Genomic DNA, 24925 nt, shown 5'->3' with positions numbered 1-24925 from the left:
GGTGAATATTGCAATAGAGTATGGTTTAGGTATTTTTTCCTTTATGATCCAAAATTTTTAACTTGATAGTTTTTGGTTTAAGTTCTGGGATGTCAAAAGAGCATCTCTAATGTGTTGTAATTTTCCACTAATAATGCTCTTCTTTAAGGTACTCTCAGATAGTTAGCTTTCTTTGTGAAATATTTTGTGAGCGCAAGCACTGCACACTGTGTACCCTGTACAGGCTCTGCATAAAGCCACTTACAATATTTAGTGCATTTCAACCATGCTCATTTTAACTAATTTTCTCCTTCCCAAAGTGCCCATATGTTAGGTTCCAATGTTAGTAGCGATGGGTATCTGGTACTGAAGTGAATACCGTGGACATACACATATATTTATAAATACATTCAGACAGTTTCCAGCTTTCTTGGTTCCCCAGGGACAGTCTACATATTTGACTGACATTGGGCTTGGCTTACCATAAACAGCAATTTTCTGTTTCAATCTGAATATGGTGGGGGTAAGTCACGGTGGAGGTGTTCAGCAGGATAATGTTTCTCTCTCATTAGTACATACATTCATAGTTTTTAAGTATAGATGCACAAGGCATTTAACAATAATCATAAATACTAAACTGGTTTCTCAGCTTGAGATTTTGTTTCTCAGCATTACTTGATCTGTACTCTAGCAAACATTTCAGTTATTAGGAGAATTGGTTATATCCCACGTGGGAAGTTCCCGGTTGTTATAGTAATTGACATTTTTTAGAGTGCAGAAAACCAAGGAAAACATGAAATCACATTCCATAGAGTCACATGATCATACAAACATGTTATTGTCAGTACACAGACGTTACTCATGGAACAAAAAAGTACCAGTGAATTTCTAAATAGGGAAAGTTAAATGCTCATTAAATACAACAAGACAACATCATAACTAATTTCCTGAATTTAAACTGAAAAGAGCATTGAAATAAAAGAGAAGTTATCCTATATATGAAAGTGCAAATTATTAAGTGGTTTTATAACTGTTCAAGAACCACATCTTTTCACCCTGTGGCAGAATGAATGTGCTGGGACTGATATTTTCTATTGGAGCTGTTACTTTCAGCTGTGCTATACCGACAATTTTGAAAGGTAAGATCACAACAAGCTAACGTGTGATAAAGTGATATGGTAAAATAGTCTTTCTTCCTTCTTCTCTCCTTTTCTTTTTCTTTCCTTTTATTGTCTGATAACAAAAATAGGATTTTTATTCTCCCTGAAAAGGTTTGGATGTCATATTTATTTGTTCAAATCTACACTGTAATATGAATTATCTAATAGAAAAATATTTTGATAAATGAAATTCAGAGTCTTAAAAGTGTATGTATATAATGATGATAATATGGTAACTTACTATAGAGGTTTAGGTTGTTTAGGAAAGTGAATTATTGGTAACTTGAGAATTATTGGTAAATGAGATGAAGCTCAGCTGACTTTAGCCATTCAATCATGTGGAAAAATCAAAGGTTTATATTTTCTTGCATAAGATTTGGTATTCTTTGCAAACTGAATTTTCACCTAATTCAATAAACTTGCCGAGCTATAATTCACTTTGCCAAGTGAACAGCCAAAATTTTAGTAAGTCAACCCCAACTTATTGATAACAAACATAATTTGATACTGACCTAGCTTCCACACTCTGTATTACCCTTGTAATATGAAAACGATGTACCAGCATGTTCCAATTTACTGGAATATTCAGTAGTACCCAGTAGTGTACCTAGACACACACCTTGCTTCCTACCATCAGACTCCTGTTCTCCCCCAACTATCTCCTTTTTGTGGACAGACTCATTCTTCCTCAGTTTCCTGATAGCCCTGTCATGCATTTTCTAATGAAATTGCAGCAGAAAGTATAATCCAAGTGAGTGAGATCTACAGTGGGTTATGTTCACATGTCACTCAACACCAACAACTTTTTTTCTGATTAGGTAATCTGCAGCAATACTCATTATATTGCAACCTATCTAGAAGACCTTTCAAATTATGTTCATACTCTATGATGGCGATGTTGCGCTTAGAGATGTGCTGAGTGGTTCAATTATATAGTTCAAGAACAATGATTCATTGGAACAAGGCTCATATATCATTTTATTGCTAAGAGCAATTATAGGCATTACATCAAGTTACAATAATTTGTCCTAAAGTTGTTATATAATAGTCTTTGGTTTCAGTGGTTGGGAAAGGACTAGTTGAAGTATACCTGCATGCTTATTAACATAAATGTAATTTATATTATTACAGTTATTTTAGCAAAGTTCATTCCAGAGTAGGGGAAGAGTTAGGACTGCTGTCAAATTTTTACTACTGTCTATGGGCCTGCTGGGGAGTTTTGACCTCTATATTTTCACCTGGTGACAACAAAAATAAATAAATGTAACTAATGAAAAAATGCAAAAGGGGTTTAGGCAATTCATATTAATTCAATTAAAATTAAAATTGTTAGCTATAGACATATCTTAAAGCAGTTTTCTCAACCTTTTACGTGAGAACCCCTGCTGTAATTACTGTAACCACAGCTCACAGTACATAAGTGTGATGGACAGTGGGAAGAATGCCTCCTACATTGCCTTACTTTGCCAAATTTGCCAAATAAAAGCAAATGTTTTATGAAATTAATTCCAGGTTTGTGGGATTACCCAGGTTCACCCATGAAAGCCCATCTTCTCCAGTCTTGGGGAGCTTTAATAAATCAGGCTCATAGTGTTTCTCTAATGATAAACTAATTAGTTTTTTAATGTTGGTCTTTAGTCAGATTTTGATTGATATGTAATATTTACCACACAACTTTAAGAAAGTTGGACCTATCTTGTGATTAATATATTGCATCCTGTTGCACAGTGGTTAGATTAGATAGATAGATAGATAGATAGATCGATAGATAGATAGATAGATAGATAGGTGGCAAGGGGTAATAAAAAAAAGTAGTGCAATCACAATATTTAGTAAAAAATATTTTTACTACATAGTTACATAGGCTGATTAAAAATTAAGCATTCATCAAGCATAACCCAACAGTTAATGAACATTTATTATAAGGAATTTGTTTCCTAGATAAGTGCAAACATCCAACAAAAGTGGAACATGCAGAATTGGACTGGAGTAAAGGGGACTGGAACAAACAAGCATATTCCCAGGGAGTACTAGCCTATTATATTTGTCGTCCTGGATATATGCGTCTTGGAACTATTAGAAAGATTTGCTCAGAAGGTGAATGGGTCAGAATTTCAAATGGAAGTTGCAAAAGTAAGCATACTGATTTGATTTATTTCATTTATCGGAAAAAGGATAATGTGTTGTATTAGGTATAACCATACCTGGTTTGAAATGCTTTTAATCTTCGCCTAGCCAGGCTTTTTAAAGTCATAGAATATACATAATTGCAGTTACCAAGTACACACAGAATAAAATGTAGTTCTTTCAGCCTTATAATAAAAGGTTTGCTGGAGCACCCAGCTTCTCTAATGAAAGTGTATCCTCTTCAGCTTTGGGGAGCTTAAATAAATCAGGCCCATTGCCCAGATTTCTCTATCTGGTCCCCTTGATTCATTATCATTCCTTGGGAAGAGCCATTAAAACATAGTCTTACTGTTACTTTTAATTTCTTAAAAAATACAGGGTGAGGGCCCATTGAAGCAAGAGCTGGAAATTTTAGCTGGGAACTCTCATCATTGTTTTCTCTACCCAAACACACATTTCTTTTTTACAGAAACAAACAAAGAAAGACAAAGAACTACAGAAATATATTCAGAAAGATCCTTAACATGACATAGAATAATATTTCTGTTTATAAAAACATATTTTTTATCCATATTTTATGTTCATAACAGGAAAACGCTGTAATAACCCTGGGGAAATTGATTTTGGGACATTTGAGCTAATAAATGAAGAAGACTTTTTATTTGGAGCTATAGTTGAGTACTCCTGTCAACCAGGGTAAGTACTAGCAGATGTAGCTAAAAAGAATTACTGATCTAAACCTGAGGTAAAAAATGTAATAATGAGGTCAGATAGTTCAATACGACGCTACTTATTAAGACCCTTACTATATTTTACTTGTCAGTAAAGTGTGACACAGGCACTACAATTTATAGTCTAGTCTAAAAAAAACTTTATATGTTTCTAGTTTAACAGGTGTTTTTTATTTTTTGTTTTTTTTTTAGCTTTTGAGGCTTATTGGGTAAAGAATGGACTTCTATGCGTGAGTGAACCAACACAGGCTTCTATTACAGCTAATCTGTTTTTAATTCAATTGGCTTTCTTTTGCCCACTTGGACCTAGTCTTGGCTGGTTGTCTACTTATTAGCCTTTCGCCTAAATTCTTAATATGCAATTGCCTTTTTGCCCATTTAAAGAGTAGCTTGTAATGGTAGGACAATTTATAGGAACAATGTATAACTAAAAGGAAAAAGAATATAAATGAACTCATGTGATTCATTATTGACTTCATTGTTTTTAATATTTTTTTGTATGTTAAATCTTGTATGTTTTCTTTAATTTATATGTTTTTAATCCTTAGGTATCAAATGATTAGCAAACATAAAAGGATTGAGTGTACAGTATTTGGATGGTCAAAAGAACCTCCTGAGTGTGAAGGTAATGATAAATTATGATCTCGCAGTTCATCATAAGGTGAAATAATCTTTTTAATCTATGCCTTAAACTTGATAAATAAAATGTTCATAGAATAATGGAGTAATAACACCCAGGTAAAATATTCATTTCTACATAAAGAAACATTTCATTAGGAAACTTTTCAGACACTCAGTTCCATTTTTCTAAGAGAAAGAGCCTCTGGATTCTCAAGATAAATCTCTTTAAAAAAAGCTACAAAAGATTTGACTAATGATTTACCAATTAACATTAATTCCATGCCTATGATTTGATGCCTATTATTTTACTTAAAAAGAAATCCTTCAAACCGATAAAACACAGAGAAATTGTTAATTTTATTATTTGTATTAATTAACTTGATTTATTTTTTAATTTCTTACTAGGCCTACATAGAAATTAGGTCCTACAGAGTTTTTTCCTTTTTTTCGTGATTCTAGGAAAGAAGCTAGATTAGCTTTGTGAGCTAAATGTTGTGACACAATACCCTATATTATCATTAACAAAGCAATCAGAAGTGTTGGTATAATGCAGGGGTCGGCAAACTTCTATGGCCACTAGGCCATTTATGGGGTGGGCGGGAGCACACTAGGCTGGACCCGCCCTAATGGCTCCCTCCACCACCAATGAACACCCCCTGAAGTGAAATCCCTCTCCTCCGTATGCATTGCTTTCCCTATTTACTGCAGCGGCAGAAGTATCAACACTGGCCGCGGTAAATAGGAAAGGCACTGCAAGGGGGTGGCTCTAGAGCTCCAGCGGCTCTGGCTCCGGTAGTTCCTAACGCCCCCTGGCTAATCCGCCGGCAATAGGTCTGATCGACCAGGGGGAATTAGGCCCGAACAAACTACAGGCTAGGCCGTATCTGGCCTAAAGGCCAGAGTTTGTCAACCCCTGGTATAATGTCTAATTCTATAAGATATGCAACAAGACCACTTAACAATACATGGTCAGCCCAGACTATAGCAAGATTTATTAGCAGGTGGTTTGATTCAGAAGCTGTTCAGAAGTGTATACACTAGTACTATTGTTAATTTATGAAAGATAGCATCAGAAAATGATGTTATAAGTAGCAGCCTGTCATTGGAAAGCACCATAAGTAGTATAACTTATGCCACAAAATGCATTTCTTCCTGCAAAAGCTGCCCAGTTTATGTGCACAAGAACCTGAGTACTAAAGTACTAAGTACCAAAACAGGACATACACAGTGGACTGCCATTGTTTAAAACAAAACTAACAGCCTAAAAGAAACCCCATTAATAGAACATTAGGGGTTCTATTTATAAAACAGGTAATCAGATGTTCCTTCAAACATTCCCTAGTGGGAATCTTCCAGGTCCATGTGTTTTAATGGCAAAAATTGATTGTCACCAGGAAATGTTTTACCGAATGTCAGATTCCCCGTTTTATAAATAGAGCCTTACTGTGTTTAATTGTTTGCAATATTACTCACACCTTTCTTACCTTTCTTATAGCCCGACTATGTCCCCCAGTGGTGGATGACAGTGTAAGAATTTTGTCCACTGTGTTGGATGAAGAATATACTCACGGTCAAGTAATAAATCTGCAATGCAAAAATCCAAATGATAAGCTTAATGGGCCATCCCAGATTTACTGCACAACAAATGGGACTTGGAATATCGAGCCACCAACATGCAAAGGTTTGGAAAAAACACATTTTTTAAAAAAACATCATAAGCTGACCAGTGACAAACATGGCAGGGATAACCTTAAATTAACCTGTAAAACAGTGGGCAGCATCACAGGTAAATGTTACCTGTGTTTAAAACAGATGTGCTGACTATCTCAAAGGGAGGTATTTATAAATGAATTCCCTGTCAATTTTCTCATAAATTTCATTTATACATATAGCATTGCCTATTGTGACAGCTCTGCACTTTGACAAGTAGCCACTAGATGGCAGAATGTGTCATTGTTTTATTAGGGCGGTTCATTTCTGTCCGGATTTATATGTCTAAAAGCGGTACATTGTTTTTCATGAAAATTTATTTTACAGTATAATATAATAGTATGAGTATAATAAAGTTTGAAACACAAAATCATGTCAAAATAATAAATAAAAAAATAAATAATTTAATAAATGTATTACTAAACTTTGACATGATTTTGACATGAACTTTATTATACTCATACTATTCATATATTATATTATACTGTATTATACTGTAAGATACATGTTTATTAAAGTCAATGCACTTCTTTTAGACATATAAACTCAGCGTATTGCTTTCAATATAGTTATTTTGTATTGAATGCAATTTTCCCACCACACCCCTAGCAGCGATTGTACATGCCGACGTTACCGGAAACTCGCCGTAAACGTCAGCACACTCGCCGGAAGACAGATCATGGAAGAGGACACGGCCCGAGGATCGCAGGAGCCCAGGGGATGCTGATGGGACCAGGTAAGCCTTCATTTTTCTACTTTTTTAATTACCTGGGGGTGACTCGGGTTTGCTGCTTTCAGCTTGTTTTTTTTTACCGCTGGGGAGGTTAAAAGAGAGGTTTTAATACTTCTCAGCAAATTTCAGATGAATTGACAGCAGAATAATTTATAATTAGGGCTCATAGTTTACATAAAGGCATTTTTTTTAGTTTTAGATATAATAGCCCATCTGCAGGCTTTTTTTCTGTCTGTGTCCTACGGAGGAGGATCACTCTTTTTGTCCTGGTGACCATTGTTGCTGAGTTGCCAACTATAATAAAAAATAATCGCACACTAGTACGAGTAGGCACGAGTAGGCACGAGATCAGGTGGCGTTCCTGTAATCCTATTGCACATACCTGAGAACAGCACTCGTTTTGCCCCTTCTGCCCAAAATCAAGCACATAATTTAAAAAAAAATACATTTTTTCCTTTATATAAAAGGTTTATCCACCCTTTTATTTAAATATAAAAATAATGATAGATCTGCTTAAAGGGGCAGAATTGTTGGTAGAGTGTTGGTCTGTAAATGCACCCCTAAGGAGTATTTGACAAAATGTTTGCCAAAAATAAGTTACAAGCCAAATACAACTGGATACATACCTATTGCATAAAGAGGTACAAAGGTAGCAGATTTTAGCTAGACAATACTAATTTGGCTTACTTAGCAGGGATTTTACACAGCTATTTTATCCATATTTTGGTTCCAAGAAAAGTTTTCATTTGGACATCTTCATTGTATATACCAATGCACAATACAGAGTGACAAAATGAAGCAACAAAATATACAAGTAAAGGATTATTAAATGATGGATGTTGCACACAATGAGGGGATTGAATTTAAATGCATTCCTATATATGAAGTTTCAGACCCTAAAGGCCTTACTATAAAATGCAACAAAGGATTCTCATTCACATATCCTATATATCACCTGAGAAACAAATGTATTTATTTTTATGCTATAGTAATTGTGTTGCATTGTAACATTAGGGGTATGTACGCCCTAGAAACACCCTTTTCCCCATGGTATGGAGATGAGAGGGGGTATTTGGTACAGTAGGTGAGTGTTGTCATTCTTGAACAAAGTTCTACAAGCTTGTAAAAAAAGCAGGATCACCAAAGTAAAAGAAAAAAAAAGCTGAAACTAGAAAACTAATACAGCAACCATACTTAAGGGCTAGAAAGCAGCAATATATTATTTTTCTAGATTTACATAATACCAGAATTTCATTTTATTTTGACTGAAGATCATTCTACTTTCAGGTTTGCCAGATCTCCCAGGTTCACTGATGAAAGTGTATCCTCTCCAGCCTTGGAGAGCTGTAAAAAATCAGGCCTAATGTGTTTGGGACAATATATTGCAATGAGTGTCATGTCTTATTGGGAACCATTTATTGAGTTGTGTAACAAACTGTTTGTTAACCTACTGAAAATGTTTTAGTAAAGAATTCTGTGTGAGGATGCCATGGTGAGGATTTTTTAGTTTATGGATATTGTGTGGAAACCCCATTACCAACATGTGGAAACGTCAAATGGAAAATAGGAAGGAAGGATCGGTGTGTGTCTGAGTAGTGGATTACAATGTGACCTGACTGCTCTGCGGACCTTTGCTTGTGTACTTAGCAAGAAGTAGGTGGTCTGATGAATCTTCTCTGGTTTCTACATGCAGGTACATTTTTTTGCCTTTGTTTTTGCCTTTGTTAAGGGCTGACTGGTGACTGGATTGGCACTCTACTTTCTCATTGATTAAAGTAAACTGAGGGACATTTATATAGTTTTGTGCTGTGATAGCCCTTTTTATGTAATATGTATTTGCTGTTGTCTTACATGTGTGTCTGTTTAAATATATATAATGAAGTTCTTGAGTACACATGAGTATTTATTTTTACAGGAAGTAGAACTTCTTCTTTAAGTAACTAACTTTTTGTAATTGGTGAAATGTGTACCTGTTCATTTTGCCCTTTAACTTTCAAATTATTAAATTCAAGAAAAGCAAATGTTTTGTTGAAAGTGCTACTTTTTGTCATAGATTACTCTGAGGAGGGGGGTATGGCAGTAAAGCAGAGTCATGGAGACAAACTAATCCCTATTACTGTGGAACTTCCTCAAGTCGAACAGAAAGGTACTTTTATTTCTTTATTTATAGGGTTTAGTTTATGTTCTTCCATGTATGTGCTGGGGGTGAATTAAGTGTAGGAATTTTTTTGCATGTTTCATTCATTGTGTATTTGGTCCTTTACTGTGTACTCCTGATTGTAATTTTTTTATGCCTTTTTTCTTCTTTCTGTGAAAAATGTGGCAAATATTAGGACATAATAATAGCACAAGAAGAGGTTCAAGATAGTTGAAACCAGCTTTTTTAAGCCTATTAGAAACTATCAAACCATTCTAGCTTTTCTCACTATCGCAAAGGAGAAATTTGACAGAATATCATCATAATAGCTGAAATAATGAATTTATTTGGGAAATGAAAACGGTTTTACACATTAGATTTTGATTATAAAACACAATCGGTTTCCAGGCATTTTATTAATTTTTAACATTTATATGTCATGTTATAGAACAAAAACTGACAGAAACGAAGTGTGCTCCTCCACCTTTAATTTTGTTTGCCGAGCTCATCGGAGAGAGAAAATGGATGTATGACTCAGGATCTGTTATCCAATATCAATGTTTGATGTATTATAAAGTTAAAGGAAATCAACAAATTAAATGTCAGGATGGAGTCTGGGACCTTCCACCAACTTGTCTACGTAAGGTTATTTCTGCTAAAACTTCATATTTAAATAATTAACATTTTAAGAAAACTCTTTTAGTTTTATAAATAAAATGATACAAAACAAAAATATTACTAAAGTATATTTATCTACTCTCTTTTAGGACCATGTGTTCTAAATTATTATTACATGAAAGGAAATAACACGACTGTTGAAAATGGCAGGTCAAAGTTTTTGGAACATGATGAAGTTGTACATTTTAAGTGCTTACCTACATTCGAAATATCCAAACCTGGACAGCTAAATGCAAAATGCTTGGATGGAACACTACAATACCCAAAATGTGTCAAGATCAGTAAGTAGCAGCTTTATTACTTAACATCTGATTTAGGAAGTATATTGATAAACAATTTGCATAATGATGTGTTGAAAGTGCAAAAATACTTTTAAGGTATTAAGTTGACATGGTTGAATGTGCAGAATTGGTCCACAATATGTTAGGTCAGGGGTCCCTACCTACAGCCCGCGGTGAGTATCCCGGGGGCCACCTCTATGGCAATGAGCATTAGGGTACTGTCAATTCGCTCTGTGCTGTGGTGCCACAAATAAATAGTTGCTTGTTCACAAAACTTAAAGCCTGCATTCAGACTGGCGGGAGGTTGTGGTGCGGTTACCTCTTCCTCATGCCACGGAACCCTGCCTGGAGTCAAATCTGCAGACACTGCCATGTGACGGACTGAGCGGCTGGTGGGGTGCCTGTTACACATAGCTGACCACTTACCTTCTGTGACCCTCAATTTCTCTGGAACAAAGGGATGTTGGCAACTGGAAATGTAGGAGCCAGTAGGAAATGCCTTTTGTCCCCCACCCAATAAAATGGTATGCCCATCATATCATGCTACCCTGTCACACATAGCTATCCCCTTACTCTCTATGAACTGCAATTTCTCTGTAAGAAAAAGGAAATGTAACTGCAAGCGAAGGTCTCTTGTGACTATCTCCCTCTTTTCATTTCATCCCTACGGCGCCATCACAAGATATGAAAAATTATACCTGTAATACCGTGCCATCCTGTCACACATATCTGGCCCCTTACCTTCAGTGAACCCTAAATTCTCATGAAAGGGGGGATGTAGGGACCTGAAGATGTAATAATAGCAACATGTACCCCTTGGCTATCTGACACATAAATTGCATTTCTCTGGAAGTATCTATTGCAGAGATTTTGGGGTACAAAGACTGACTGGTGTCTGGATATACCTAACAAGAATTTCCTTTTATATGGGTAAAGTAAACTATTTAGGGTTGGCACTCTACTTTCTTATTGATCAAAGTAAACTGAGGCACCTGAGGGACATTTTATATAGTTTTGTGCTGTGATAGCCCTTTTTATGTAATTTTTATTTGCTGTTTCTTACAAATGTGTCTGTTTAAATATGTATATTCAAGTTCATGAGTACACTCTTTAGTATTTATTTTTACAGAAAGTAGAACTTAGAGAAGTTATTTTGGTGCATTTTTTCGTAAATGATGAAATGTGTCAATTTTGTCTTTTAACTTTCAAATAAATAAATTAAAGAAAAGCAAATGTTTTGTTGAAAGTGCTGCTTTTTGTCATAGATTACTCCGAGGAGGGGGATGTGGCAGTAAAGCAGAGTCATTGGCCCTGATTTATTAAAGTTCTTCATGGCTGGAGAGAATACACTTTCATCAGTGAAGCTGGGTAATCCAGCAAACCTAGAATGGATCTGGTCCAGGATTGAAAACATTTGCTAACAAATAGCTAATGACTTTTAGGAAATCCATTCCAGGTTTGCTGGTTTACCCAGCTTCACTGATGAAAGTGTATTCTCTCCAGCCTTGGAGAACATTATTAAATGGGAACCATTGAGACAAACTAATTCCTATTACTGTGGAACTTCCTCAAGCCGAATAGCAAGTTACTTTTATTTCTTTATTTAGAGTGTTCAGTATATGTTCTGTGGGTGTGTAGGGGGTGTATTAAGTGTAGTTAATTTTTTTGCATGTTCCATTCATTGTGTATTTGGTTCTTTACCGTGTACTCCTGATTGTAATTTTTTAGTGCTTTTTTTTCTTCTTTCTGTGAAAAATGTGGCAAACATTAGGACATAATATTAGCACAAGAAAAGGTTCAAGATAGTTGAAACCAGCTTTTTTAAGCCTATTGCTTCCCTAGGGACTACCAAACCATCTTTGCCTTTCTCACTATCACAAAAGAGAAATTTCATAGAAACTCTTCATTGAAGCTGAAATAATGAATTTATTTTCTGTTTTACACATTAGATTTTGATTATAAAACACAATCAGTTTTCAGGCATTTTAATTATTTTCTTTTATAGAACAAAAACGGACAGAAAAGAAGTGTTCTCCTCCACCTTTTATTTTGTTTGGCGAGCTCATGGGAGAGAAAAAATGGATGTATGACTCAGGATCTGTTATCCAATATCAATGTTTGATGTATTATAAACTTAAAGGAAATCAACAAATTAAATGTCAGGATGGAGTCTGGGACCTTCCACCAACTTGTCTACGTAAGGTTCTTTCTGCTAAAACGTCATATTTATATGACATTTTAAAGAAAATTCTATTACTTTATTAAATAAAATAATATAAAAAAAAATTACTAAAGTATATTTATCTTCTGTCTTTTAGGACCATGTGTTTTTAATTATAATTACATGAAAGGAAATAACACGACTGTTGAAAATGTCAGGTCAAAGTTTGTGGAACATGATGATGCTGTACATTTTAAGTGCTTACCTACATTCGAAATATCCAAACCTGGACAGCTAAACGCAAAATGCTTGGATGGAACACTACAATACCCAAAATGTGTCAAGATCAGTAAGTAGCAGCCATAATATTTAACATCTGATTTAGGGGTTTATTGATAAACAATTTGCATAATGATGTGTTGAAAGTGCAAAAATACATTTAAGGTATTAAGTTGACATGGTTGATGGTGCAGAGTTAGTCCACAATATGTTATAGGTCAAGGGAGCCAAGCTACGGCCCGCAGTGAGTACCCCGGGGGACACTTCTTTGGCAATGAGCATTAGGGTACTATCAATTCACTCTGTGCTGTGCTGCCACTAATAAATACTTGCTTGTTCACAAAACATAAAGCCTGTGTTCAGACTGGCGGGAGGTTGCGGTGCGGTTACCCCTTCCTCATGCCATGGAACCCTGCCTGGAGTCAAATCTGCAGACACTGTCGTGTGACGGACTGAGTGGCTGGTGGGGTGCCTGTTACTCATAGCTGACCATTTACCTTCTGTGACCCTCAATTTCTCTGAAACAAAGGGATGTTGGCAACTGGAAACGTGGGAGCCAGGAGAAAATGCCTTTTGTCCCCCAATCAATGTCAACAGCAGCCCTCAGATAAAAAAAAAGGTTGGGCACCACTGAGTTAGGTCATTTGCAATTTTTTTATGTGCTTTGACTTTTATTTTCACTTTTTCATTACAATCTCATAGATCTAATAGAAAGTGACAGCTAGTATGCTTGTATTCATTGTGAATGAAAACAAACACAGCACTACCTATTAAATAAATTGAGAATGATATTTGCTGATGTTTGGGAAACCCACTTTTGCACATACCCAAGATCTGTGGACTCCAAACACTCTGCAACAGTGAGCAGTAGGTAAACGTGAACCTAGGAACAAGTGGTGAATCCCCCCCCCCCCATATTTTATTACTTGTACAGCATTATAAGATGCAAAGCTATAATTATTGTATCCTGTTACCTTGTCACATAATTGGCAGCTTAACCTTTAAGAACCTCAATAGCTTTGCAGCTGCAATTTCCAAAGAAATGCAGGGAACAATGCAATGAAAACTTATGTGGCTCAAAGCTAATGTCAAAAAAGCAAAAAATAAGAAAAAGGGCATTCCAAAAAGTTAAAATATGATGACATGATGATAAAAATAACATCAGGGATAACCTTCATCATTTGAAAATTATAAAGTATATAACAAAAGATGTAAAAATTAAATAAAATGTGCAAAACTTCAAAATGAAAGACAGATTGCAAAGTAATGACAAACCCCAATTTTTTTAAAATGTATTGCAAGCAAAAATATCGGAGCTGATGTAAGCCCCTTAAAGCAGTGGTCTCCAACCTTTCTGACAGCAGGGCCCGATAACATAGAATAAGATTTAGCAGCAGCCCGGTATATGTACAGCTTACACCACTCTGCTATTCTCAGCAGCCCGGCCTCCTGTCAGCACACTAGCTGAGAATATCAGAGTAGTGTAAAAGAGCTTCTGTGCTGTCAGATGGCAGAGCTGCTGGGAATGGCAGAGAAGTGTAAGCCTTACATACATTACTCTGCCATTCTCAGCACCTCCTGTGTAAGCAGTGTGAGGGGAGATGCCCGTGCTCCCACTGGTTGCGCTTCTGCTGTCACACTGTCAGTGTGGTATCTGTCACCAGCTGTAGAGCAGTGTAAGGAGGGGCGCTGCGGCTAGCGCTGTGATGTGATGATGCCGCAGCAATAAAAGTTTAGGGGTAGTTAGCTACAAGAATCCCCCACTTATCATGCATTTTAATAAACCTACAGCTCCTCATTCAGGAGAAATTGGGGTTCAAAGAATAAAAAGGGATATCTATGTGTGACAGGGCACCATGGTAGGGTAGGAATGATGAAGAATTCTTGGTGGGGGGCGGTAGACACAAGAATCCCCCACTTATCTTACATTGCTTTTTTCTCTACTGTAAGAGAAATTGGGGTTCAGAGAAGGTAAGTGGACAGCTTTTTTTTGACAAATGGAGTGGTATATGTCACAGATCTGAGGTGTCATTTTTTTTTCACTTCAGTTCAACTTTAATGAAGAAAGATCCCTGATTCTTATTAGGATTTTATGTTTGGGACCCCATATGTGGCAACTTGTTACATTCAGGAGGTTGAAATTAATTAATTCTCGGGGAGCTCACACTGAAGCCCGATCTCATAGAAAAGATAGGAGATCTTTTCAGACATCTTTTCAGACAGTAGTACGCATTCCGAAGGTGGGATTTTCACATAAGACTCCGACACTTTTGCTTCCTGTCACTTGCGGCCCCCCTACTCACCTGCCACGGACAGGCACAGCTACAAAGCCCAGGGTTAGAGACCACTACTTTAAAGGATATCTCGGGGATGGTATTCAGGGATAGTTGCTAAACACTGTTTTTTGCTCTGTCTACACAAGGGAAAATGGCAGGGTTCAAGTCCAAAATGCAAATAGCAATGGCACCGCCTTAAACAAACCACAATGGCTCAAAATTGATATGATTGAGAAACAGTTGGACAAAATTAAAGTTGATAAAGCACCAGATCCTGATAGATTGCATCCACATGTCCTCGATGAGCTGAGCTCAGTTATTTTCAAAGCCTGTATTTCAAATTTTTTTAGGTCATCTTTAATCACTGGCATGGTACCAATGAATTGGCGTAATGCCAATGTGGTTTCTATCTTTAAAAAGAAAGCAAAGTCATTATCAAGTAACTGCAGACCGATAGGTTTACCTTCTATAGTTGGAAACATTCCAGAGAGTTTGATAAAGAACCACATAGATGAGTTTCTTCTTTATATGTGACAATCAGCAGGGATTCAAAAAAAGACAGAAGTTGTGAAACAAATTTACTCTCCTTTTATGAGGAAGTAAGTAAACAGGTAGACAGTGGAATAGCAGTTGATAAAAATTGGCATAAAGATTGCATCCAGAGAGTAGCGATTCATACTCTGAATGGTCTAAGGTGTACCCCAGGGTCCAGTGTTGGGACCTTTACCGTTTAACATCTTTATAAATGATATAGAGTTTGGTATTAAAAGTACCATTTCTGTGTTTGCAGATGACACCAAACTGTGTAATGGAAAAAAATTCATACAGGATGTCTATAATCTGCAAGCAGAGCTGGATGTATTGTTTGATTAGGCAGCCAAGTTGCCAAAGTCATTTAATATTGATAAATGTAAAGTTATGCACTTGGTGGCTAACATACATGCTTCATACTGTCTAGTAAGAAAACATTTGAGGGAGACAGAAATTAAATGGAAAAAGACCTGGGGGTTCTGGTAGATCATAGACTTAATAACAGCATGCAATGCCAAGCTGCAATATTAAAGCTAGCTAAGCACTTTCTTGTATTAAAATCGGAATAGATTGCAGAGACGGAGACATTATCCTGCCCCTGTACAAAGCATTGGTCAGACCACATCTGGAATATGCAGTCCAGTTTTGGGCACCAGTTCACAAAAAGGACATTGTGGAATTGGAGAGAGAGCTCAGCTATGAGGAGAGATTAGCTGAACTGAATCTATTCTCCCTTGAGACGTTTAAGGGGGGATATGATCACCCTGTATAAACATAAAAACGGTCCATATAGAGAACTCTCTTTCCAATTATTCACTTTAAGGTCATTACAAAGAACAAAGGGGCAAGTTTGCATCTGAAAGAAAACACATTAATCTCTCGATAAAAAAGGGATTCTTTAGAGTAAAGTCTGTGAATATGTGGAATAGGCTCCCTCAGGAAGTATTTTTAGCAAGTTATATACATTGCTTTAAGAAAACGCTGGTTTGTAGAAGCACATTTACCTGAGTATTAAAGTTTAAAGGAAAGACAACACGGACTGTTGATCCAGGGAACATCCAATCACCTCATGGGATCATGTTTTTTTGCCTTCCTCTGGATCAACTATGTTTATAGGGTTTTATCTGGGATATGTTAGTTCATTTCTCTAGTGGTTGAACTTGATGGATTAATGTCTTTTTTTTTCAACCTATGTAATTTATAATCTGAATATTCTCTGTTTCTTTAGCAAAACAACCCTTTTTTGATTTTGCAGTAGGAGCAGCCAGAAGCCTCCAAAGATGCATGATGTATGTATCTTGGGTGGCTCTGTGCTCCCTTTAAAAAAAAGAGTTTTAAACCCCTTCCCCAGAAAAAGAAGGTAACTCGTATATAAAAGGGTTGTCTAAACTTTTATGTAAGGCAAAATCTTTAGTTTAGGTCTTCTTTAAAAAAAGATCTGCCATCCCAGACCAATTGGTCCCATGGTGTCCTATCCTTCCTCACAGCATTGACTGGACTCTGGGAGACAACATCTTCTGGAGTCTTTCTTCTTCTGCTGACCCAATACCCACTGTGCAGGGGCGCCTTGCTGTAGATGTAAAAAAATTACTGTAATTACTGTACTGTAATGTAATTTCTGTAAAAATGTAAAATATTGAGAAAGAAAACATTGAAGAAAAGGACATTGCTCCAGAACAAGCCTAAGATAGGTAAAATGAGCTTTTTTCACCAATTAAAGCCTATTGCATACCTAAAAACTGCCAAACTATATTTGCCTTTCCCATAGTTTCATACATTTTTTTTTGACTATGTTGTTCTTCAGTTTTGCATGCATTTTCATTATATTTACCATTTGTATTTTATTTCATAGAACAAAAAAAGATGTGTCCTCCTCCACCTGAAATTTTGTTTGGAGAGTTAGCGGGAGAGAAAAAACAAGTGTATAACAAAGGATCTGTTATCCAATATCAATGTTTTCAGAATTTTAAACTTTTAGGAAAACAAAAAATTAAATGTCGAAATGGAGTCTGGGACATTCCACCAATTTGTCTACGTAAGGTTCCTTCTGCTAATATTTAATATATAAGCAATACAATCATACATACACAAGCTATGTTAATCATCTTTAAAGGGAGTTTACCCTTCAAACAGAACTCGTGAGGGGAATGGCTACAGAATAGAAGAATGAAAACATTTTACAGTGAGCACCGTCACAAAACCACAACACTAGCAGAACATCTGTCCTGACACAAAAGCCCAGGGGTATTCTCACTTCATACTCACTCCATCAGGGTATCTGGTTTCTGACTATTTCTGGAGACAACCCTACCTGAACAGCTGAGCCCAGGTATTAGGAACATTCTCAGTACTTCAAAGTGGGGGACATAGATGCCTTGGTGTCCCCAATTGAGTGTGCATTAAGGGGGGGTTAGAATGCAGCAATAGAGTAGAAAAACATTATTCTCTGAAGAAACTCATGTTACAACACTTGAATCATGTTGTACAAAGACTCAAGAATGACTACTTCATAGTTATTATGTGCAGTCTAGACTTACTACCTTATTCCTATTCATGGATACCCATACCTAATGTGGGGGAAGATCTCAGGGCAATGGTAACTTCTATCTTTAATCTTTTGCTAGATATGACTAGTGATATTAAATTACACTGGGTCCATAAAGAATGTAGCCCCAGGAACTTTAATTCATCCTACCCTATGGATGTTTAATGCTGAGCACACTTTTATATGTTGAATGTGGGAATTATGCAAAGAGCCTAGAACAGGGTCCATTTGACTTTGACAGCGCCCACACTGGACCTCATCTGCATTAAAAATGTCTTGTACAAATGTACACCCATTTCACGTGCTAGGATAACCTCACATTTACTCTTCACTTTCATGCCCAACTCCCAGTTCTATTTACTGAGATGGTTTTTGAGCCTACTTGATTGGCTGGACATACTTGCAGATACCTCTCAGCTACTTCCTTGAGCTTCCCAAACCAGACCAAGATGATGCTCTATGTCCCCTGCTATACCTCAAAGTAGCTCTACCCTGGCCTTTCATGAGGCCCAGTCAATCGTTACCATGCTTTAGTGTAAGAAGTAGCTAGGGGCATTTGGTGGATTATATGGCCGAAGCCCTGGGTCATAGGCCTAGCTGTCGGAATAAGATAGCAATGTCCACCGGTGCCTGGGAACACTTGTATTTAACCCAGTTAGGTTTTATCTACTAGGTGTTGCTACAGGCTATTGCTAATGGAAACTAACAGTTTTCCCAACTTTTACTACTACTATGGTGATGCCTACAATCAGAATGTTTGTTTATGTTATATGCTCCAATAAAAGCTGACATTAAGAAATTCTGATCTTAATAATCCAGTATTGTGACTAGGTCTCAAAGCCGAACTTTCATAAAAAAACAATAACCTTTACCAATGATAAGCTTTCAAGCCATCCACAAACCCCTAATGATGCATACCCAATCTCGAGCATTTGCAGAAGGAAACACCCATGGCCTTAGCTTAGTGAAGAGAGGAAACTCTGAAGATGGTGGTGATTATGATGAACCACACTCATCAAAATTGTGTTGGGTGGGCAACTGGTAAAAAAAATGTATCTAATATGGGTGAATTAGATTATTTTTTAAAAGGTGGAATTGATGGAAAATAGATGGATAGGACCAAAGAAATGCAATAGGATGGGAAAAACATGAAATCTCTTGACATAGTTTTAGTAAAGATGGCAGGATTCACATTGCAAAGGGACAATAAACTTTGCAAAATGATTGTGCTCTGTTCCTTTAGCAACAACCCCATGTCTGGCCATACTCTGTAGAATAATGTTCTCAGCCAACATCTCTGGTAGTGAAAAATAATCCATGTTAATAGTCCATGTTAATCTTTGCTCTACATAATTAGTAGTGGTCAACTGCACATGCTTAGTTCAAATAATTGCACTGTTACTAAGTTTAAGGTGTGGTATAATTCAATGTGGTTCCTGTTCAAAGGATCAGCATGACATGTGTCATATGTTAGCAATAAGTCAGTGTAAAGCTTTCTAGTTTCATTTGACCTACCTTTCCATAACTTGTTTGGTTATTCTCTGCTCTGCTGTGCTTTGCATTTACCTTTGGATACCTTGTTTGGCAGACTGACAACATGTGTTTGACCTTTGGCTCTGTTTCTTGTACTTGCCTTTGCTGGAATCTCCTGTACTGCATTATCTGTAGGTCACCCGGTTACTGACCCTGGACTGTCTAACTTCCCATTGTGTCCCCTCTCCTGCTCTTGTGGGCTTCTGGTCCTACATGATACCTTTCCCAAACACCAACTTTTGAGCACAGAAGTCATGGAGCCAACCGTTTGAATTAAAACTCTCAGTTTTATACATTAGACATTTTTTATTATAGTATAGTCAAGTTTGCATGCATTCAATATATTTTTACATTTATATTCGTGTTATAGAAAAAAAAATGAAAAAAAAGAAATGTGTTTACCCACCTGAAATTTTGTTTGGAGAGTTGGTGGGAAAGAAAAAACAGGTGTATGACTCAGGATCAGTTATCCAATTTCAATGTTTGAAGTATTATAAACTTAAAGGAAAAGAAAAAATTAAATGTCGGGCTGGAGTCTGGGACCTTCCACCAACTTGTCTACGTAAGGGTCTTTCTGTTAAAACTTTATATATAAACAATACAATCATACATAGACAATTATCAAAAAACAAAGCCTTTGGGGAAAGCATGAAAGGAAAAAAAGGGATTTTCCTCTTCAAACAGAACTCTTTCACATGCTTTTGACCTTTTAAACCCCCGTGGCGGTATTCCCGAGTGTTGCTCGGGGTAATTTTATGTACCAAAAGCAGGAACCCTGAGCCACACTCAAGGTAGCTGCTACCTGCTCCCCACGATCCAGTGGCATCCTCCAGAGATGCCCGGATGGCTTCTGTGTTGCATCCCTGGTGTGATCAATGGAATGCGTGAAGCGTCGTTACACTGGGGAGGTGTGGCCCGGTGGGAAATTTGAAAGCAAATTACATTGTAATCTGCTTTTAACACATTGATAGTAATCACAGTATTGCTCTATCACAGTAATAAAGTGATAGAAAATAAATCCAAATAATAAATAATTGATACTAATTTAACAATAATATAATAATAATAATAAAATTAATATTTATAATAATGATTTGTGATTTTGATTTGATTATGATTAATATGATTTGTGTTTCAAACTTTATCATACCCGGGAGTTATTCCTAACAACTACAGGTCTGAATTTTAAACAACAAATTTCCATGCAATGTACAATGTAGTGCTTTTGACTTCAAAAATACTGACAAAATCAGACCGCCAGGGAGGTTAATAAAACATCTTTAGTACGGATAGTATGTTTTTGTATGATGATGCATCTTGCATTTAGTTAGATCATTACCTTTTAAAAGGTACCTAATGGAATGCAAAAACCCACATGTAGTATCACACAATTTTCACTTTAACATGTGATTAGGGCTTGAAGATTTTCTTCCTCATCAAGTCCTGTTTTGAAATTTTTGAACTGCTATCCCAAATTTAACATATACCTTCAATGGCTGATGAAGTATATCCTACCTTTTCTCCTATCAGTTATAAGAACATTATTTTTAGGGTTATAGGATAAAATTTAAGGGAAAATTGAACAACTGTATGTATATTCTCCACATTGAACATTTTGATATCTGTGCTAAATATTTCAAATTTTAATTAACTGTTTCTAGTTTGCATATAATATTACAAACAAATGAATAGCTATAGTATTTTATGTCTGCTTCTGTAAGTTCAAAAACTGTAATGATGTTAAAGGAAACCCTTTAACATCATAAGAATATGCAACAAAAATAATGCTAATGTAATATTGTCTACTGTCTTTTAGGGCCATGTGTTCTCAATTATGATTACATGAAAGGAAATAACACAACTGTTGAAAATGGCAGGTCAATGTATTTGGAACATGGTGAATTTGTACATTTTAAGTGTTTAAATACATTTGAAACATCCAAACCTAAGCAACTAAACGCAAAATGCTTGGATGGAACTCTAAAATACCCAAAATGTGTCAAAATGCGTGAGTAGCAGACATAATACCTAATATGTGATTTAAAGGGGTATATTAACAAACAACTTGTTTACTTAATTGTTAATATGGCTGAATGTACAGAAAGCTGCACTACGTTAGTTCTTTTAAAGCTTTAATGTGATGGAACATGCTTTCATTTTAAGGCTTAATTCACACTGATGATAAGATTGTGGTGTTCTGCTCCCTCACACCCTGTAGCTTCAACTCCCTGTAGCTTCTCTAGGCGGCAGCTCCATAGAGAATATATAGAGGCAGCAGTGGGGCGGTACAAGTACCGCTGACATTGCCTAGGTGTTCTATTTGTTTTTCAATGATGTATATAGTTCATAAATATCCTCCAGAGCTTTAAATTGCCATTTCCAGCTATTCCACCAGTATGTCCCCAGACCGTACTGGCCTCGTGATTTCCTGCTATATTTGCTTTTTACTTTTATTACCTCTCCACTTTGTCATACATATGCAGGACTCTACGCTATGACACCTTGCACACATCACAGTTCTGTTCAAACCTGGCAAAGACCCATACTCTTCTGTTATATACCAATATTTTTCTTGAACTGTGATGTAAAACTGTGACCCACAATACTCCTAATGATAATATTATGCATAACATTAATATTTGAGTAAAATATAAATGTAGTGGAGGTTGGTTACACAGTGTATTTACTGATTTTATGAATAAATCTAGTTTCCTAAATATTATATGACAGTGAACATTCACATTGCAATGTATATAGAAAGAGCAAAAAGAAACAGAAAGAAGAATATTTTATGAAAACCTGGTATTTAGAAAGTACTTTTTGATATTTCAAATTGGAATAAATGTTTACATTTTCCTTCTCATGTATAGACAAATCAACAAGAATTATACTTAGTCTGCTTCAACAATTTCAAAAAGGCTGCAACATATCATATGTGCCATGTCATACTATAAAATTTTAAAGCATACTTTCATATATGTTACTATATAAAACAAATAATGCTTCATTTCTAGCCATGTGTTTTAAATGATAATTACATTAAAGGAAATAGTACAATTGCTACAATTGTACCAACATTCAGAATATAAAAAATAAACTGTTAAAAGTACAATGCTTGAATGGAATGCTAAAACAGCCAAAATGTGTCAAGACTGCTAAGTAGCAGCCATCACACTGTAACAAATGATTATTTGAAATGTTTTTGTTTTCCAGTTACCTAACACTTTCTTTTACCTCCTCTATTTTTCTCATCTAAGATCCTTGGGATTTTTTTAATGTAACTGGTTTATTTATTTTGTGTACTATGTACAACAGGGAATGCTCAGCCTTTTCTAAAACACAGATTTTACCATAGCCAGAAAAGGCATTGTCTAATTTACCTATCTGCCTTTAAATTAAATTGTCTTTCTTTTTTTTCATTTTGACAATACAAGTTGTCAAAAATGTGAATGTCACTTTCTTTAAATTTAATACTAGCATGCAATGCCAAGCTACATATCTAAAACTAGCAAAGTAATAAAAGAGGAATAGACTGCAGAGATGGAGACATATGTCTGTCCCTGTACAAAGCATTGGGCAGACTTCATCTGGAATATGCAGTCCAGTTTTGGGCATCACTTTACAAAAAAAGATATTGTGGAATTGGAGAGAGTGCAGAGAAGAGCAACTAAATTAATAAAAGAAATGGAGGAACTATGAACGGTTCATATAGAGAACTCTCCTCCCCAATATTCACTTTAGGATCTTTACAAAAGACAAGAGAGCACTCTTTGTGTCTGGAGGAAAAGTAATTTATTCTCTGAATAAGGAAGGGATTTGTCACTGAAAGGTCTGTGAAAATGGGGAATAGGCTGCCTCAGGAAGTAGTTTCAGCAAGTACTATAAAAATAGTTTATTTATGTTCCACTATAGAACAAACGATGCAAGTTCTAGCACTGTACTAATGCTCACTAATGATAATGAATTCATTTGGTTGCCATTCAAAGGATCACCATGAAATGTGTCATTAATTTGCAGTGATTCAGTGGAGAGCTTGCTCAATTTACCATAACTTGTCCAGTTATTACGTTTTTCCCCCCTAAATTCCTATATATAGTTTGTATTAGGACAGACATACAAAAAATTAGATAACATTTAAACAAAATAATAATGTTCACTTTGCAAAGGGGGGATAACACAGGAAACAGATAAATAGTATTACATACATTTACAGTACAACATACATAGGGAAGAAATTTGTAATACACAACATTTAATGCATCAAATCTTCCCTCTCCCAAAGTTCACTCCATGCAGCATTGAATTATTTACTATGGCTGCATGCATGGAGGTACTGTGTGGTACCATTCATTTAACTGAAGGTCAGTACTGCAAACCTGATCTTTGGGGGAAAGTAACATAACTGTTCAAGGAAAGCGAAAAGCTGCAACTAGTTATTTAAATTAGAAACTGCTGTAGTGTCAGTTGGTAATAGAGACATTTCAGCAGGATTTCTTTTTGTTCTGCTTTATACAGAACAAAATTAAACAAAAAGTCAGATTAGAGATAGAGATAACTTTCGGATTAGGGAATTATTTGTCTTATTTGGAATTCAGTTTCAAAATAGCCAGAGAAAAGTTCCAGGCTCTTTAAATGATTTTTTTCATGGACAAGTCAATCATTGCTATCAGGTGTGATAATTGTTTTTATGCCACATTTAGCATGCAGTAAGTGAAATCACAGTAATATTTACTGTATATATTATACAGTATTTTATATCAAGCCATGATTGTTTTCCCCAGAAAAGATTTTCTTGCATGCATTAATTAGTCTAAACAACTAACAAGTGTACAATTTTTGCATTTGTCTTATTGCAGCAGATGAAGTTACCGCTCAGCCATCAGTAGGAACTGAAACTACAGTGTACTAAGGACTGCTTTCATAGAAAATTGCATCTGAGAAACCCTGAAAAATCTGAATGCAAGGCCTGACAAAAAGCATAGCAGTATTACAGCATAATAATCTCCTCAACTTGTTTGATTGTTTGATGTTTGTGTTACATTTTTTCACATAATACATTATGTATACTGTTTAAATAAATTGCTTCTCTAAGAAACTTGAAAATCTGTTTGTATATTTTTACACTAGAGTGGGAGTGGAGAATGGAAATTAGAAAATAAAAGTATACTATTTAAAGAGACTCTGTATCTTAAAACAAATAATAACTTGGCATAGGCATAAACCTTTTCATATGACTAAATGTCCAGCTTTTCTGAAAGATAAAGCTCTTATTCTTGGAAATGTTGTAGATTTTTACTAATTCCTACATCTTCCTACTGATCCATAGCTGTGAGCTGCCTCGCTTGTCATTTGGAAAGTATAGAGGACACAAACGGCAAAAAAAAATGGAAATGTCAAATCATTGCTTGGCAGGGCCACCAAGAGTTCAGCCATATCTGGAAAA

At 35.9% G+C, this 24925-nt stretch overlaps 1 protein-coding gene across 5 annotated transcripts; it reads left to right on the top strand.

The window, feature by feature from the left end:
* The first annotated feature begins 811 nt into the window (after positions 1-811).
* LOC140336751 (coagulation factor XIII B chain-like) lies at positions 812-24577 on the top strand. 5 transcript variants are annotated; one of them, XM_072420087.1, is made up of 14 exons: positions 812-1118; positions 3081-3272; positions 3857-3962; positions 4546-4622; positions 6114-6299; positions 9115-9207; positions 9647-9838; positions 9966-10157; positions 12163-12354; positions 12476-12667; positions 17257-17439; positions 19853-20044; positions 21299-21490; positions 24339-24577. In XM_072420087.1, exons 1-14 carry the CDS (start codon positions 1046-1048, stop codon positions 24389-24391), a joined length of 2115 nt encoding a protein of 704 aa, XP_072276188.1. In that variant the 5' UTR covers positions 812-1045; the 3' UTR covers positions 24392-24577. The 5 variants fall into 5 exon arrangements, with proteins under 5 accessions (XP_072276188.1, XP_072276192.1, XP_072276193.1 ...); XM_072420089.1 differs by lacking the exon at positions 19853-20044 and having other exon boundaries at positions 817-1118; XM_072420091.1 differs by lacking the exons at positions 19853-20044; positions 21299-21490.
* Positions 24578-24925: the final 348 nt, after the last annotated feature.

Source organism: Pyxicephalus adspersus, chromosome 8, assembly GCF_032062135.1.
Source record: "Pyxicephalus adspersus chromosome 8, UCB_Pads_2.0, whole genome shotgun sequence".
Lineage (NCBI taxonomy): Eukaryota > Metazoa > Chordata > Amphibia > Anura > Pyxicephalidae > Pyxicephalus > Pyxicephalus adspersus.
The sequence above is the reverse complement of the archived record's forward strand: the minus strand, read 5'-3'. Positions and strand labels throughout refer to the sequence as shown.